This window comes from Ranitomeya imitator, chromosome 5 (genome assembly GCF_032444005.1).
Source record: "Ranitomeya imitator isolate aRanImi1 chromosome 5, aRanImi1.pri, whole genome shotgun sequence".
Taxonomy (NCBI): Eukaryota; Metazoa; Chordata; class Amphibia; order Anura; family Dendrobatidae; genus Ranitomeya; species Ranitomeya imitator.
Genome location: NC_091286.1, coordinates 458916971 through 458936024, shown reverse-complemented (window position 1 = coordinate 458936024; position 19054 = coordinate 458916971). Strand labels below are relative to the sequence as shown.

Sequence of the window (19054 nt, the reverse complement as noted above, 5' to 3'; positions counted from 1 at the left end):
CTGCCGGGGGTAGCCGAGACCCCAAAGAGCATGATCGGGGTCGGTATTACCGACCCCTGTTTTGCGATCGCCGGTAATTAACTGTTTACCGGCGACCGCAAAAAAAAAAAAAAAAAGTAAACTGTAATTCTCTGTCCTCTGATGTGATCGCACATCAGAGGACAGAGAAATAGGGGGATTCGGGGACCCTAGCATACTCACCTAGGTCCCTGGATCCTCTTGCTGCTCCTCCTGGCCGCCGGCAGAAGAACATGGCGGACGCATGCCCAGTGCGCCCGCCATCTGTCTCTATCTGCCGGCCGGCAGGAGAACAGCAGTTGGGGCTAAAATTAGGGTTAGGGGTAGGGTTAGGGGTAGGGTTAGGGGTAGGGTTAGGGTTAGGGGTAGGGTTAGGGGTAGGAGTAGGGTTAGGGGTAGGGTTAGGGGTAGGGTTAGGGGTAGGGGTAGGGTTAGAGTTAGGGGTAGGGTTAGGGGTAGGAGTAGGGTTAGGGGTAGGGGTAGGGTTAGGGGTAGGGCTAGGGTTGGGGCTAAATTTAGGGTTAGGGTTGGGGCTAAATTTAGGGTTAGGGTTGGGGCTAAACTTAGGGTTAGGCTTCTTTCACACTTACGTCGGTACGGGGCCGTCGCAATGCGTCGGCCCGACATACCGACGCACGTTATGAAAATTGTGCACAACGTGGGCAGCAGCTGTAGTTTTTCAACGCATCCGCTGCCCAATCTATGTCCTGGGGAGGAGGGGCAGAGTTACGGCCACGCATGCGCGGTCAGAAATGGCGGATGCGACGTACAAAAAAACGTTTCATTGAACGTTTTTTTGTGCCGACGCTCCGCCAAAACACAACTGATCCAGTGCACGACGGACGCGACGTGTGGCCATCCGTCACGATCCGTCGGCAATACAAGTCTATGGGCAAAAAACGCATCCTGCGGGCACATTTGCAAGATCCGGTTCTTGTCCAAAACGACGGATTGTGACGGAATCCCAAACGACGCAAGTGTGAAAGTAGCCTTAGGGCTAGGGTTAGGGTTGGGGCTAAAGTTAGGGCTAGGGTTGGGGCTAAAGTTAGGGTTAGAGCTGGGATTAGGGTTAGGGTTTGGATTAGGGTTGGTATTAGGGTTAGGGTTGGCATTAGGGTTACGCTTGGGATTATGGTTAGGTTTGGGATTAGGGTTAAGGTTAGGGTTGTGATTAGGGGTGTATTGGGATTAGGGTTAGGTTTGAGGTTAGAGTTGAGATTAGGATTAGGGGTGTGTTGGATTTAGGGTTTTGATTAGGGTTATGGTTAGGGTTGACATTAGGGTTGTTTTGGGGTAAGGGTTGTGATTATGGTTAGGGTTAGTGATTAGGATTATGGATCAGGTTGGGATTAGGGTTAGGGGTGTGTTGGGGTTAGGGTTGGAGCTAGAATTGGGGGGTTTCCACTGTTTAGGTACATCAGGGGGTCTCCAAACACGACAGCCAATTTTGCGCTCAAAAAGTCAAATGGTGCTCCCTCCCTTCTGAGCTCTGCCGTGCGCCCAAACAGTGGGTTACCCCCACATATGGGGCATCAGCGTACTCGGGATAAATTGGACAACAACTTCTGGGGTCCAATTTCTCTTGTTACCCTTGTCAAAATAAAAACTTGGGGGCTACAAAATCTTTTTTGTGAAAAAAAAATATTTTTTATTTTCACGACTCTGCATTCTAAACTTCTGTGAAGCACTTGGGCATTCAAAGTTCTCACCACACATCTAGATAAGTTCCTTGGGGGGTCTAGTTTCCAAAATGGGGTCACTTGTGGGGGGTTACTACAGTTTAGGTACATCAGGGGCTCTGCAATCGCAACATAATGCCCACAGACCATTCTATCAAAGTCTGCATTCCAAAAAGGCGCTCCTTCCCTTCCGAGCTCTGCCGTGCGCCCAAACAGTGGTTTACCCCCACATATGGCGCATCAGCGTACTCGGGATAAATTGGACAACAAATATTGCAGTCCAATTTCTCCTGTTACCCTTGTGAAAATAAAAACTTGGGGGCTACAATATCTTTTTTGTGGAAAAAAAAAATATTTTTTATTTTCACGACTCTGCATTCTAAACTTCTGTGAAGCACTTGGGCATTCAAAGTTCTCACCACACATCTAGATAAGTTCCTTGGGGGGTCTAGTTTCCAAAATGGGGTCACTTGTGGGGGGTTACTACAGTTTAGGTACATCAGGGGCTCTGCAATCGCAACATAATGCCCACAGACCATTCTATCAAAGTCTGCATTCCAAAAAGGCACTCCTTCCCTTCCGAGCTCTGCCGTGCGCCCAAACAGTGTTTTACCCCCACATATGGCGCATCAGCGTACTCGGGATAAATTGGACAACAACTATTGCAGTCCAATTTCTCCTGTTACCCTTGTGAAAATAAAAACTTGGGGGCTACAATATCTTTTTTGTGGAAAAAAAAAATATTTTTTATTTTCACGGCTCTGCATTATAAACTTCTGTGAAGCACTTGGGCATTCAAGGTTCTCACCACACATCTAGATAAGTTCCATGGGGGGTCTAGTTTCCAAAATGGGGTCACTTGTGGGGGATTTCTACTGTTTAGGCACATCAGGGGCTCTCCAAACGCGACATGGCGTCCGATCTCAATTCCAGAAAATTCTACATTGAAAAAGTAAAACGGCACTCTTTCTCTTCCAAGCTCTGCGGTGCGCCCAAACAGTGGTTTACCCCCACATATTGGGTATCGACGTACTCAGGAGAAATTGCACAACAACTTTAGTGGTCTAATTTCTCCTGTTACCCTTGTGAAAATAAAAATTTGTGGGCAAAAAGATCATTTTTGTAGAAAAAATGCAATTTTTTTTTTCACGGCTCTACGTTATAAACTTCTGTGAAGCACATGGGGGTTCAAAGTGCTCGCCACACATCTAGATAAGTTCCTTAAGGGGTCTAGTTTCCAAAATGGTGTCACTTGTGGGGGGTTTCCACTGTTTAGGCACATCAGGGGCTCTCCAAACGCGACATGGCGTCCAATCTCAATTCCAGCCAATTCTACATTGAAAAAGTAAAACGGCACTCCTTCTCTTCCAAGCTCTGCGGTGCGCCCTAACAGTTGTTTACCCCCACATATTGGGTATCAGCGTACTCAGGAGAAATTGCACAACAACTTTTGTGGTCTAATTTCTCCTGTTACCCTTGTGAAAATAAGAATTTGTGGGCGAAAAGATCATTTTTGTGTAAACAAAAGCGATTTTTTATTTTCACGGCTCTACGTTATAAACTTCTGTGAAGCACTTGGGGGTTCAAAGTGCTCACCACACATCTAGATAAGTTCCTTAAGGGGTCTAGTTTCCAAAATGGTGTCACTTGTGGGGAGTTTCCACTGTTTAGGCACATCAGGGGCTCTCTAAACGTGACATGGCGTCCGATCTCAATTCCAGCCAATTCTGCATTGAAAAAGTCAAACGGCGCTCCTTCACTTCTAAGTTCTGCGGTGCGCCCTAACAGTGGTTTACCCACACATATGGGGTATTGGCGTATTCAGGAGAAATTACATAACAAAATTTATGGTTACATTTCTGTTTTTACACTTGTGAAAATAAAAAAAATGGTTCTGAATTAAGATGTTTGCAAAAAAAAGTTAAATGTTCATTTTTTCCTTCCACATTGTTTCAGTTCCTGTGAAGCACGTAAAGGGTTAATAAACTTCTTGAATGTGGTTTTGAGAACCTTGAGGGGTGTAGTTTTTAGAATGGTGTCAAACTTCATTATTTTCTATCATATAGACCCCTCAAAATGACTTCAAATGTGATGTGGTCCCTAAAAAAAAATGGTGTTGTAAAAATGAGAAATTGCTGGTCAACTTTTAACCCTTATAACTCCCTAACAAAAAAAAAATTTGTTTCCAAAATTGTGCTGATGTAAAGTAGACATGTGGGAAATGTTATTTATTAACTATTTTTCGTGACATATCTCTCTGATTTAAGGGCATAAAAATACAAAGTTTGAAAATTGCAAAATTTTAAAAATTTTCGCCATATTTCCGTTTATTTCATAAATAATCGCAAGTAATATCGAAGAAATGTTACCACTAACATGAAGTACAATATGTCACGAAAAAACAATCTCAGAATCAGCGGGACCCGTTGAAGCGTTCCAGAGTTATAACCTCATAAAGTGACAGTGGTCAAAATTGCAAAAATTGGCCTGGTCATTAAGTACCAAATTGGCTCTGTCACTAAGGGGTTAGACAGGTTGCATCAAAGGGATTGTCCACTACTCGGTCAGCCCCTTCTCAATTGCTATACTTCACCATGTAAAATAACAACAGCCTGTACTCACCTCCGTTTATTGGCGCCGAGTCTCCTGAGGCTTGCGTGATGTTGTTATGCCATGTGAGCCCTGCAGCCAATCAGCAGCTGCTTAAAGGGGTATTCCAATCTCCAAGATCCTATCCGAATATGTAGTAGGAGTAATAACAATAATGTTAGCAAATACCTACCATTAGAAATATAGTATAGTTTTCCTGATTCGCTATGCCTTTCCTCATGTGCAGGCTTTGCAGGACCTTAGGTATCCATGGTTATCACCACTACCAACTAGCTAACTGTCACTATATCAGTGGTCGTAACCTTAGATACCTAAGGTCCTGCAATGTCTGCACATGAGGAAAGAGACATCACGAATAAACAAAATATACTACATTTCTAATTGGAGGTATTTGCCAATATTAATGTTATTATACCTACTACACTTTAGGTATTACATGCCTACTACACTTTAACTCTCACTTCCTTCATACAAAATTGACATCTGGAAGAAGTGAGAGTTGCTGCTGCTCTTATGTCCAGAACACTGCCATGAATAAAGGATATTATCTAAACATCCTCCAAGAGCATCTGCTCCTAATGATCCAGTAACAATTTGGTGATGAACAATGGTTTTTCCAGCATGGAAAAAGTGATAACTAAGTGGCTCGGTGAACAAAACATTGAAATTTTTGGGTCCAAGACCAAAAACAAATCCTCATGAAACTCTAGATACAGTATCAATCCCATTGAGAACCTGTGGTCAATCCCCAAAAAGTGGATGGACAATCAAAAACACAGAAATGATGAAAAACCCCAAGCACTGATGGGTTGGCATCAGTCAGGATTTGACCCAGAAGGTGATAACCAGCTAATTCTAGAAGTCTTAAAAATTAGGGTCAACACTGTGATTGATGTATTTGTCAATAAAACTGTAAAAAATCATGAAATGCTTATAACTGTACTTGAGTAACCATAGAAATATCCAACTAAAACTTAGTAAAAAAACAAAATTTTAGCCATGACTGTTAGTACATCGGATAAATTAGTTTCAATAGAAATGGTTATTTTATTAATCTCACCTCTCCCAGACAGATTTTGACATTCTCCGTGTCAGGTTTGGGGATTCAGATTTACCCTTTACTAGGTACTTATATCTGTGATTTTGCCTCATCCACATCTTCAGCGCTTCATATGCTTCGTTTTGGTGTCCCATATTGGTATAGCTGACAGCTAAGGCCATGAGAGCTTTTAAATTATTTGGTTGTAGCTGTAAGCACCTAGAACATTATACAAACTAAGAAAGTTAATTTCTGATAAAATCACTAAATTAGAAATATAAATGAATTATGTACAGTGCCATGGCACAATATTGTTAAAGATTACATTCCATCACTACATTCAGGTCATTTTTACTTTCTGAATTATTTACCTGTTTGGTTGAATGGTTTGAACCTAAAATAATTAGCAATTACTAATGGAAGAATTGTGGTGTGAGTATAGATTTTTATGTATAAGGGTAAAATCACACAATAGATTTGATGCAGTAATTCTGTGATTGACCTTTTCATCTCAATGGGATTACAGAAAAGCATGTGCTTGTCGCCCAAGCAGTCCTGTTTGATTCAATTAAATGTTTTCTATTTAAATACCGTAAGTATATATTAAAAATTATTTCTCATGTACATACTGATGTCTTTTAAGTGGATTATTTTACAGTTTAATTATATAAATTGAAATTCACCTCTGTAGAGATACAATGGCTGCCTGTTCATTTTCATTCTCCGCCTGTGTAATGCCAAGGTATTGCCATGCCTGTAATAGAATGTTAGAAATCAATGTTAAGGGGATGGAAGATTAATAAATAATATACAATTTTATAATAACTCTAATTTCATATTTCTCTTAAGATGGTCACTGTAGGTTCCACAAATGTTCCACAAATAAATAGAACAAGTGAACATAACAAACTTTGTGTAATATATCTTATCAGAGACATTTGCTTTGTTCTCATGAGCCACTCCTCTACCTCCCCTCCTGAATAGAGATGGGCAAGCCCAAACAATAAAGTTTGGAATCCGTACTGAAAACCTAATGTTTGGTCACGGATCCCAAACACGGACTTCTCCAGAAAGTCTGTGTTACTGTTTGGATTTGGCACCCTGAACATTGGGTGTTTCCCACGCTGTCATCTGCATGACAGCGTGAGAAACACCAGTGACTCTGATTGTCAGTAAGATTATTAAAACTGGTCAGAGTGCTGCAGCTCGCACACTGTCCGATGACAGCCAGCAGCTGTCACTGGCAGTAAAAAGTTTACCCCCTATCACAGGCGTCGGCTGATGGGAGAACTCATCACTGCATTATAAATAAATTAAAAAATGGCGTGGGATCTCTTCTATTTATGATAAGCAGCATCGCAAAACTGACAGCTGCGGGCTGCAACCTTCAGTATCATGGCTCGTTATCCAGAATAGAGGGGTCCTCATGGCATTTTTAAAAATTATTTAAATAAATTAAAAAAACAGCATGGGGTGCCCCTCCTTTTTTTTTTAATAGCCAGCCAAGCTAAAGCAGACAGCCGGGGGCTGGTATTCTCAGGCTGGTAAGGGACCATGAATATTGCTTTACCCGACTCTTCCCACTTGCCCTGTGGTGGTGGCAAGTGGGGTTAATATTTGTGGGGTTGATATCAGCTGTTTTATGGCCGCTGGCATCAAGCCCACAAGTTAGTAATGGAGAGGCGTCTATAAGATGCCTCTCTATTACTAACCCCATGGTCAGATTGTAAAGAAACACACAGCCAGAATAGTCCTTTATTTGAAATAAAAATATATACCATTTTACTCTTTTATTTATAAATAAAAAACATAGTTATACTCACCTTACACTTATTCCATTCAAGGCCAGTAAAATAAACACAGAAAATAATAAACAACACTAATACTCACCTTACTCCCGATCCATTAAAGTCATGGTCTCCTGTAAAAAGACAAAAATAAAAAAAAATATCCCTCGCCTGTCCAATGTTCTGACTCACGCCATTACCAGCCATCATAAAGCTGACAGCTGAGGTTTGCAGCCCGCAGCTGTCAGATTTGCCTGGCTGGTTATCAAAAACAGAGGGGAACACACAATGTTTTTTAAAAATATGTACAGTGGGGGGAATAAGTATTTGATCCCTTGCTGATTTTGTAAGTTTGCCCACTGACAAAGATATGAACAGCCTATAATTTTAAGGGTAGGTTAATTTTAACATTGAGAGATCGATGTGAATACTTATCTGCCCAATGATGACAGAAGTATTCTAGGAGTGATACCTTTATTGGCTAACCAGAAAATAATATGTTTGCAAGCTTTCAGAGCACAGTGTCTCCTTCTTCAGGCATGATTACAAAAACTGAAGAAGGAGCCACTGTGCTCTGAAAGCTTGCAAACATATTATTTTCTGGTTAGCCAGTAAAGGTATCACTCCTAGAATACTTCTGTCATCATTGGGCAGAAAAATATTCACATCGATTTTTCTGGCTAACATGGTACAATTTGTTATTGTACATCATAACATTGAGAGATAGAATATCAACAATACAATCCAGAAAATCCTATTATATAAATGTATTTTCATTTTGCAGTGAGTAATGCGTATTTCAAGCATTTAAATAACACAGGGTTCTTAGTAATACTGTTTGTGATCAAAAACAGCATAAAACCCATCCCACCGTCCACACACTGAGGTCAACTTTGACACATAGTAAGTTAATATTAGACAGCGTAGGACCGTCCCGTTCAGGGTCACCTTGTTGACAGTGGGATGGCTTTCATGCTATTTTTGATCAAAAAACAGTATTACTAATAACCCTGTGTTATTTAAATGCACTTTTGCTTTTTACTTATTTAGTTACAGCAGGGTTTTTGCTCGTTTTATTTCTTGAAGGTTTTGTATTTTTTGTAAGGTTTTGGGAGAGGACGCCTAGCAGTTAGTTCCATAGTTTATAGCTACTAAAGGTAACAGGCCTAGACAGGACTGAGTACACACGATGAATAGAGTGCCCCTGGTGGGAGTTCCAGAGTGTCAGCACTAGAGAAGATAAGTACCTGCCATACTGGCACCATAGCTTCCATAAGGGGAAAGAAGACACGGAATCGGGGGTTGAGTAAAATGCCCCTACTAAGTGGAACTGTAGTGTCGAGCTGGGTTGTGGTGAAGTAGTGAAAACCAGTGAATACAGAGGACAAGTAAAAAGAGTAAATAGGAAAGAATTGAAACTGTGTGGAAAATGCTTTGAATTGTGAAGGAAGCGTTCATAAGGCTGTGTACCCCCTATCTCCTGTGTATATTCCCTCCCAAGTTCCTGTTCAGCAAAATGTTTATTTTTGAATGGTGGTCTCCCTCATTGAACTGTGAAACACCTGGTCCTGACAAACCAGCGCCATTGATTACATGCGGCCTACACATATGTGGCGTCCTCACAGCACAAGTCCACACACCCAGAGATGACCCCCCACCTTGATGCAATGAGTCGGAGTGCAGAAGTTGAGTACCTTGCCCATGGCTACTTCCTCTCACCACATTACACTTGGTGTAGTTTGCAGGATCAAGTCTCGCACCAAGAAGAGCAGAATGATGAGGGAAAACTCGAGTTACGTGGAGGATTGCGACCATTATGCAGGCTAGGATGGCAGCAAACATGGATTCTGAGATGGTGGTTAGTTGTGCAGAACAACGAGAAGGTTTTGCCCATCATGGGCAATCTATCCATCTCCTTACATTGGTGCGCTTTTGTGTATAAGCAGCTTTGCACTTCATGGTGGTCACGTTAATGAATGACGCATGCGTATATCTGATATTGATGTAATAATAATAACTGAAAAACTAAAGTTAGCCTGTAAACCGTGTTTACTATAGAAATGAGACCCCAAAAATAATTACAAAACTGCTGTTTTCTTTTTATTACTCCTCCACAAACAAATGGTAGAAATTCTTCAATTCAGTATGTTAATTTTATGGCTCTAAGAACACAGTAATGCCACATGTTGGCTCATGTTAATTTATACTTTCGGCAGTTTTTCACTCCAAAACCTATGCAGTCAACAGACCCAATGTGCAGCCCAGTAGATGCAGCAGAGCTAATGACATTTTGTTGTTTTTTCCTGCACATTGGGCCTGGGAGGAAGGTACCGGTTAGACCCTACTGGGGCATGGATTTAGGCAACGTTCACACTAGCGTTACGCTAATTTGCGTCGGGCGACGCAGCGGCGACGCATGCGTCATGCGCCCCTATATTTAACATGGGGGACGCATGCGTTTTTTTTGTTGCGTTGTGCGACGCATGCGTCTTTTTTGCCGCAAGCGTCGGACCAAGAAAACGCAACAAGTTGCATTTTTCTTGCGTCCGAATTTCGGCAAAAAACGACGCATGCGTCGCAAAACACAGCGTTTTTGCATGCGTTTTGCCGCGTTTTTGCGTGCGTTGTGTCGCCGATGCAGCGGCGCACAACGCTAGTGTGAGCGTAGCCTTATGGACAACATCTAGCTAACAGCATTGCTATGTCACAGTCATGAAGAGCTGATGTGGAAGTAAGCCTGGCAATGTAAGTATAAACTTGGCTTTTAATCATGCAATTGTGTTTTTTTCAAGATTTCCCATCGACTACATCAGACTCTTGGACAATGTTGGCACTTATTTATGTATTTATATTATAAAATGGTCAGAACATGTTGTTATTATGGAGTTTTTATTTCGTTAACTATGCTCCATCCAGGGATGCAGCGAAGAACCAAGTTGTAATCGTTATGACCCAATACTAATACATTCTATGGGACAAAATGCTCACTTCACCTCTATTAATTCATAGGTTGGTCTACCTTCTAAAATCGTATTCTTGTGTTTTAGCATCTGAGGGTATTTGCAAATCTGAAATGGTGCCTGAAAATCATCCTAATAAAGTCTATTCTTGAGTCATGGGGCACACTTGAGACCCATATTGGACTTTTCTAAAATGTCTAAAAAACGTTTTGAATATTTTGAGGTGAGCAGTTGGTGGGTGTTCTTTTGGATGCTTCTAATTAATAAGCCCCTCAAAGCCAATTCGGACCTAAATTGGTCTCGAAAAAATATTTTTCTTTACAAAATGATGCCAATATAATATTGATGTTAATTATTAAATATGTTGTGTGGAATGACCATCTGTCTTACAAGCAGAGAAGTTCAAATTGAAAAAACTTATTTTCCCAAATTATCTGTAAATTTTAGGATCGCTGTGCAGTGTGAGTAAAAGACTGTAAGAAACAAGTGGCAGCACCATAAGCAAGACATCGGTGTAATACCAATGCAGTAGCAAGTGATATAATGCAGATTAAAGCACACTTGGGAAAACGATCTTAGAGTGGCAGCCCTCTTTAAGGATGAAATAACATTCATTCACGTGTACCTACGTGAGTACCATGTAGTGGACCTTCTTTGGCAGTTGACATCTATCTGCCAATTGTTGGCGCCTGCATTAGACTAAGCCCTTAACTGCAGTATGTACACTGCTGGCCGCTCTGCTGCCAAGTGACTTTGTACCACTGCAATTGATTTTCTTTAGGAGAACCTGAGAAATAAATCTTATCTCAAGGCTTATTCAAACTAATCTTCCTTGACAAGTCTCTTAAATTATCTCCAGGAATAAAAGTAGTGCATATCCTTCCTAGAATTTCCATTGTGTGGATTAACAAGGGTGATTTCCGATACATTAAGTTGCTAATTGGCTTTTATTCTTTAATCTGTTCTTTCTAGCCTAATTGAGCTTTCTAAACGAGCATCCTTTGTATATTTAGCATGCAAGATTTAACATTACAGACTTTAGAAAAAAGCATGTATCACCTTGAGAATTAAAATTGTTAAAACTATTAATATAATGAAACAAAGAAACTAGAGGTAGGAAGGCACTAGGGCGGCTAAACGGCATACGTTTCACTTTTGCACGCTGGATTCATTCAGGACGTATGCGGCACAAAAACTGAACTAGCAACTACTGGGTGGTGCTCAACCGTGAAGTGTATACTGATATCAATCCACATGAAGAAAGAATGAAAGTGGCACTCACCCGAATGTTGCTAAATAGTGATGTCCTTTATTCGGAAAACAAATGGACAGACATAAGGAAGAGAGGCGGCTGGTAGCAGTTAGGGTTCGGGAGGGAGGTAGAAGCGCGCAAACGCGAAACGGCCGTCGTCCTTCACCTCCCTCCCGCACCCTAACTGCTACCAGCCGCCTCTCTTCCTTATGTCTGTCCATTTGTTTTCCGAATAAAGGACATCACTATTTAGCAACATTCGGGTGAGTGCCACTTTCATTCTTTCTTCATGTGGATTAATATAATGAAACAGCTATGTAAAATGAGCTACCTCTGCGTCATTAGGGTCTTGTAAAATGGCAGCTTCCAAGTACAGGATGGTCACCGGTAAATCGCCCTCTTTCAGTTTCTTCATTCCTTCTTCAAAGGCTGCAGAACACTCTCTAAATGGGTTCTCCATATGGAAATAGTAACCCTAGACCGGAATAATAGAAATTACATTGTTTCTTTCATTTTTCTTGCACGTAATAAATTGAGACTTAAAGGGGTGTTCCCATGTTCAAGATCTTATCCCAATATGTAGTAGGAGTAATAATAAAAACATTAGCAAATATCTCCAATTAGAAATGTACTATAGTTTTCCTTATTCGCTATGTCTCTGTCCTCATGTGCAGGGCATTGCAGTAGCTTAGGTATCCCTAGTTACAACCACTAACAACTAACTAAATGCTATCATATGAGTGGTCGTAATCATGGATACCTGAGCCACTGCAATGCCCTGCGCAAGGGGTAAGCGACATAGTGAATCAGAAGAACTATACTAGATTTCTAATACATCTATACACCACGACTAACATGGGTGAGGTCCAGTCCTATATACTGTTGTAGGTTACACTGTTCATAGGGATTGTCTATGTGCTTTTACATACAGAAGGACTTGGTTAGTGAACTTGTGACCTCTGGTCGTATACTCCGGGTGTGATATTTGGTGCCTGTTACCTATGTCCATTAATCACAATATTACCCAATTATGATTATGAGTTTTCTATATGTCATTTGACTATTTTATTGTTATGAGTACAAATAAATGATGGATTTTATACACCTTTAATGGCAGTTTGGTGACTCCTTCTCTGATTATATATGCATTGCCTAGGAGTCTTTTCTGTCCGTCTTTGGACCTATATGTGGCTCTGTTCATATTATTTAGAAGATTTCTAATTGAAGGTACTTGTTAATGTTATTATTAGTACACCTACTACATGTTGGCATAGGAACTTGGAGATGGGATTTTTAATGTAAACTGTACTGTAGCAAACATCTATCTATTTATTATCTATCTGTATCAGATGACCAATTTCTTACTGTTTTTTTGGGGGTAGGAGATTTGGTAAAGCCTAGCCTATTCTAGAGTTCATTCCTGCTGGATTTTTCCCAATACTGATATTGTTGCAAATCTGCAGTTTCACTCTATACAATAATGTTTTAAAATCCACAGTAAAAATATACAGCTTTCCAGCAACAAACTAAGCATTCTGTGGATTCGCAAAATCTGTCCTTCCCAATATATTGTACGGAGTGCAGCACCCTTTAAGGAGATTGTCCTGTGATGTTTTCTCTTTAAGGTGCCCGTCTTATGAACAGAGGAGCTTCTTTATACTACCCAATATCAATATGTGTGTCTACGCCTTCATCCAGACCTCGCTGAATGTTAGGTGCAGGTATATAATCAAGCAATGGCCGCCTTGAAGACTTCCATATTGCACAAACATGACCACCGCTAAGCATGAGCAGTTCACATGGGCCTATTGTGATCTGCCATAGAATCAGGGCCTACAATGTACGTACGGTTTCTTTAGAAGATGTTCCAGGTGGATTGGATGAGCTTGAATTATCAGAAATCCAGTTTCGTCTTGCCATTTCTTCCCATTCAGCTTGCATCTTATCCCAAAATTCTGTGTCTGACTAGGAAAGATATAAAGAAATCTTTAGCTCATTTTACAATTTATTTGTCTGTTTCTTCTATAGTGCCTTTAAAAACATTAACCACAGTATGGCAATGGGTATAAAAAGTAAGATTGGCATATAGAAGAACAATGCACTACATACAAGAAGTCAAAACTGACTACAGGTACACCACCTGATAAGTGAAGGCTGGAGCTTCTGTATTGTATGGAACAAATTACATTTACTACATACTAGATGGTGGCCCGATTCTAACGCATTGGGTATTTTAGAATATGCATGTATGTATATAGCAGAGGCCACGTAGTATATAGCAAATACTACGTGGCCTGTGCTATATACTATGTGGCTGCTATATACATACATATTGTAGAATACCCGATGCGTTAATACAGGCCACGCAGTATATAACAGTGGCCACGCAGTATATAACACAGCCCAAACAGTATATAACACAGCCCACATACTATATAACACAACCCATGCAGTAAATAGCAGCCACGCAGTATATAACACAGGGCATGTAGTGTTGTGGATTCTGTTTTTGGGCTCCCTCTGGTGGTTACAGATGGTACTGGGTGACTTGTGTTTTCTGCGGTCTCTGGTGTCCACCTGTTCTATCAGGATATGGGAGTTTCCTATTTAACCTGGCTTTCTTGTCATTTCCTCGCCGGCTATGAATGTAATCAGTGTGTCTTGTTACCTCTGCTTCCCGCTTCTGTAATCTTCAGGACAAGCTAAGTTTTTGATTTTCCTGTTCCACGTTTTGCTTAATTTTTGTCTTAGTCTAGCTTGCAGATATTTGATTCCTTTTTGCTGGTTGCTCTAGTGGGCTGATATTACTCCTCATGTTCCATGAGTTGGCACATGAGTTCAAGTAATTTCAGGATGGTTTTTTTGTAGGGTTTTTCGCTGACCGCGCAGTTCACTTTTGTATCCTCTGCTATCTAGCTTTAGCGGGCCTCATTTTGCTGAATCTGTTTTCATAACTACGTATGTGCTTTCCTCTCATTTCACCGTCATTACATGTGGGGGGCTGCTATTTCTGTGGGGTGTTTCTCTGGAGGCAAGAGAGGTCTGTGTTTCTTCTAATAGGGGAAGTTAGTCCTTCGGCTGGCGCGAGACATCTAGGAATCATCGTAGGCACGTTCCCCGGCTACAGCTAGTTGTGTGTTTAGGTTCAGGATCGCGGTCAGCTCAGTTTCCATCACCCTAGAGCTTGTTTTGTTTTTTGTGCTTGTCCTTTTGTGATCCCCTGCCATTGGGATCATGACAATGTAGTATATAGCACAGCCCACGCAATATATCACACAGCCCATGTACTATATAACACAGCCCACGCAGTATATAGCAGCCACACAGTATATAACACAGGCGACGCAGTATATAACACAGGCGACGCAGTATATAACACAGCCCACGTAACATAACACAGGGCACGTAGTATATAGCACAGCCCACGGAGTATATCACACAGCCAACGGAGTATATAACACTGCCCATGTAGTATATAGCAGCTACGCGGTATATAACACTGCCCACGCAGTATTTAGCAGTGTGGGCACTATATCTCTGTTAAAAAAAAATGAAAATAAAAAATAGTTATATACTCACCCCATAGGATCCAGCGAAACTCTGGCGATGTACGTGCGGCTGCCACCATCTTCCGTTCTCAGGATGCATTGCGAAATTACCCAGATGACAGCGGTCTCACGAGACCGCTAAGTCTTCTGGGTAATTTCGCAATGCATCTCCGGGAACGGAAGATGGCGGCCGGCGCGAGTGAATCGTCGGACAACGGAAGGTGAGAATAGCAGGTTTTTTGTTTTTTTAATTATTTTTAACATTGCATCTTTTTACTATTGATACTGCATAGGCAGCATCAATAGTAAAAAAGTTGGGGACACACAGGGTTAATAGCAGCGGTAACGGAGTGCGGTACCCGCGGCCCGTTACCGCTGGCATTAACCCTGTGTGAGCGGTGACTGGAGGGGATTACGGAGCGGGCGCCAGGCTCTGACTGCAGGGGAGTAGGGGAGGGACTAATCGGACTGTGCCCGTTGCTGATTGGTCGCGGCAGCCTTGACAGGCAGCTGGTGAGACCAATCAGCGATGCGGGATTCCCGTTACGGAAGTTGCCGACAGAAAGACAGAAGTACCCCTTAGACAATTATATATATATAGATGAATAGAAATGCACATAAACAAACTCAGTTCTGGATCTGCCCTGTGTCATCTTCTTCTTTTAACATTTAGACCTGATGAGGATGATGTATTTACTTTGGTAATGTCACAATAGCTGCATAATCCTTTCTCAATGTTTAAAGTCAGTCTCTACCCACTTAACCTGATTGACAGCTCATCAGTCCTTCCTCCCTCAGCTCACACTGTGTAGAGCCATCCCTTATTACATAGATCACATAGTTTTCTGTCTTATTACACATGGCACCATCGCTTATTACATAGCATCCTTTCTTGTTATGTACAGTGCCATTCCTTATTATATAGCATCATCTCTTGTTATGTTCAGCATCATCCCTTATTACATGGCATCCTCTCTTATTTGAAGCACCATCTCTTATTACACAGCATCCTCTCGTTATGTACAGCACCATGACCTTATTACATAGTATCCTCTAGTTATGTACAGCACTGACCCCTTATTACATACCATCCTCTCTTGTTATGTACATCACTGTCACCTTATTACATAGCATCCTCTTGTTATGTACAGTACCATCCTTAATTACATAGGGTCCTCTGTTATGTACAGTGTCATCCCTTATTACGTAGCATCCTCTCTTGTTATGTACAGCACCATCCCCTTATTACATAGCATCCTTTTGTTATGTATAGCACCATCCCTTATTACATAGTATCCTTCCTTGTTATGTACCACACTGTCCCCTTATTACATAACATTGTCTCTTGTTACTTACAGCAGGGGTGTCAAACTGCATTCCTCAAGGGCTGCAAACAGGTCATGTTTTCAGGATTTCCTTGTACTGCACAGGTGATAATTTAATCACCTACACACATCATGATTACAGCACCTTGTGCAATGCTAAGGAAATCTTGAAGACCCGCATGGTTTGCGGCCCTCAAGGAATGCAGTTTGACACCCCTGACTTACAGCATCATCTCTTATTACATAGTATCCTCCCCTGTTATGTACAGTGTCATCCCTTATTACATAGTGTCCTTGCTGCAGCTTTCAGTCAGGCTGAGTGGGTAGAGATTGAATACATTTGAACTCATGACTCATGAGCTCTATTACTTTTTAGCATGACTCTGTCACTTTAATTTCAGAATAAGACAGCCTTTTTGAATGTATTAGCAAAGTACACCAAGTCTCCAACTGTAAGATATAATTATTTGAAGGTATATATATCTGTATCATGGAATCTAGTCATAGATCTGCTTTGATACTTAAGAATAGGTGAGGTCTAAGGGGTAACATTTCTTCTTATGGAGAGTGACATACCAGCTGGCCTGTCAAGGTAAGGAGGCTTATGCTCCTCTGGGAAATTAAATATTCAAATGGCCTCTTCTGAGAAAAAGAGGACTTAAACTCTATAGCGCCCCTTCACACTGACGAGGGCCAACAGCCCGAAACACCGTGTCTGCGAATTGAGATACTGATTTGGCTTTTATCCTAAGTCATATTGCACGACTCGTTAAAGGGTTGATTGTGACTTGTAGGATCGCTACTTCCAACAGGTGGTGCTATAGAGTTTAAGTCCTTTTTCTCAGAAGAGGCAATTTGAATAAGAATAGGTGGTGACCCATATGATCATTACATCTTTGGCTGGTGCTATTAACTTGATTTCTTTTAAATTCCCCAAAAATTACTTTCAAATATAAATCCTCTTCTGTCAAGCTTTTAAAATTCTTTTTAGTCATTTCCTAGTCAAAATAACTGACAACTTAGTGAAAATTGGTTGACAACTAATTAATGCTTCCTGGAAAGGTAACTTTGAGATTTTTGCATGAGGCATCAAAATGTCAAATGATTTTTTTGTGAAATACTAATATTGAACAACAAAAACTTTTCAGTTTTCTGATTTCAGTAAACTAGACAGTACAAGCTACTGAGCTTAGTGATTGGCTGCAGCGCTGTTGATGTAATGTTAGTGCAGCAGACAAACAAGAAAGACGGGCAAAGCTCTGATTCTTTTTTACACTGAATCCTGCTTGGGGAAAATAGGGCACTGGAATAGGAAAACCCCTGCATATATTTTTCATTAGAGATGAAAATGAATAAGGATCAAACTCCGATAATGTGAAAGTTACATTTTGTTTTCAGATTCAATCAGAGGGAAGCAGGAGCGCTTCATCATATCGTCCAATGCTCTGTCGAGGAGAGGGCACTGTGACGCTTAATATGTTTACATATTTAATCAAGTATAGATTAGTTAGAAATAGCAGAAACTTGATGGGTTCCCTTTGTGGATTCTTTAAAAATATAGAGAAAGATGACCTCCTCTCAGCAGAAGGGAGTCAGTAGTTAGTAAAGGAAACACATTTCATAATACAAGAAGATGCTTTTCTCTCATAAATGTGAAATTAAAACATAGTTTCAATTTGTGTCTTATGCAAAGAAAAATATATGACAAAAAATGCCACAAACACATTGTAAAAGAGGGAATCGATAGTCCTATCACATTTTTAATGTAGAGATGCAGGAAAAAGTAAGTAAACCATTTGTAATTACTGATATAATGCATTGATTACTAATAAATTATTATTATTATTATTTATTTATATAGAACCATTAATTCCATGGTGCTGTACGAGAGAGGGGTTTCATATAGAGTTATAGATATCGTTTACAGTAAACAAGTTTTCAATGACAGACTGGTACAGAGCGGAGAGGACTCTGTCCTTGCGGACTTACATTCTATGGGAAAGTGGGGAAAAGGCAGAAGGTAGGGGCGAGGCGGCGGCTCTGGCGATGGCGAGGCGGCGGCTCTGGCGATGGCGAGGCGGCAGAATGGTTATTGCAAGCTGTAAGCTTTCCTGAAGAGATGGGTTTTCAGGTTCTGTCTGAAGGAGCCAAGGGTGGTGGATAGTCGGACGTGTTGAGGCATGGAATTCCAGAGAATGCCACAACTTCTTGATATGAATAAGGTGAGAACCATTCTTCAGTTTATTTACTTGTGCATTTTGGGTCAGTCTTGTTGTGTATTCTGTCTGCAGACCTTACATTCTTCTGTAAAATGTTTTAACATACCACTGAATTAATTGTCCCCTCAAAGATAATACGCATTCTAAACACTGAGATGGTCAATAAGTCCCAAGTCATCATGTTCCCTCCATGCTTCACAGTTGGAATGAGGTTTTGTTCTTGGTGTAAGGTATCATCTTTTCTATAAACATAGTGTTATGTATACATATGGTCTTGGGCAAACTTGACTTGGTTTGTGAACACTTTGTGAATTTGCTTCCATAAACATTATCCTTATTCAATATTTTCCTACTAGTCTTTGCACTTTATAGTGCTTTCAGTATTTTTTTGTATTTTGTATTATTTAATGGCCTTTGTCTCAATCTTAAGCCAGAGCGACTTGATGGATGAACATTCTGTATGAAGATCAATCTTGTGCAACCCAATGTAGGTCCACCAGGGTCTTCTCCACCGTTAACTTGATAGTATCAAGCCATTGGGTTGCTGGTCTTCTTCTCCTTGTTCGTTCTATTCTTCTGATCATGATGTCTTTCTCCAGGAATTGTTTGGTTCGTAA

At 40.8% G+C, this 19054-nt stretch overlaps 1 protein-coding gene across 2 annotated transcripts in view; it reads right to left on the bottom strand.

The window, feature by feature from the left end:
* The window catches only part of PEX5L (peroxisomal biogenesis factor 5 like), a 536497-nt gene that overhangs the window by 34801 nt on the left and 482642 nt on the right, over positions 1 to 19054 (bottom strand). For both annotated transcript variants that reach the window (XM_069727261.1, XM_069727262.1), the window contains 4 exons: positions 13194 to 13310; positions 11677 to 11820; positions 6030 to 6100; positions 5368 to 5565 (listed from right to left, as the gene is read on the bottom strand). In XM_069727261.1, coding sequence (XP_069583362.1) covers positions 5368 to 5565; positions 6030 to 6100; positions 11677 to 11820; positions 13194 to 13310 — 530 coding nt within the window. The remainder of the gene's footprint in view (positions 1 to 5367; positions 5566 to 6029; positions 6101 to 11676; positions 11821 to 13193; positions 13311 to 19054) is intronic.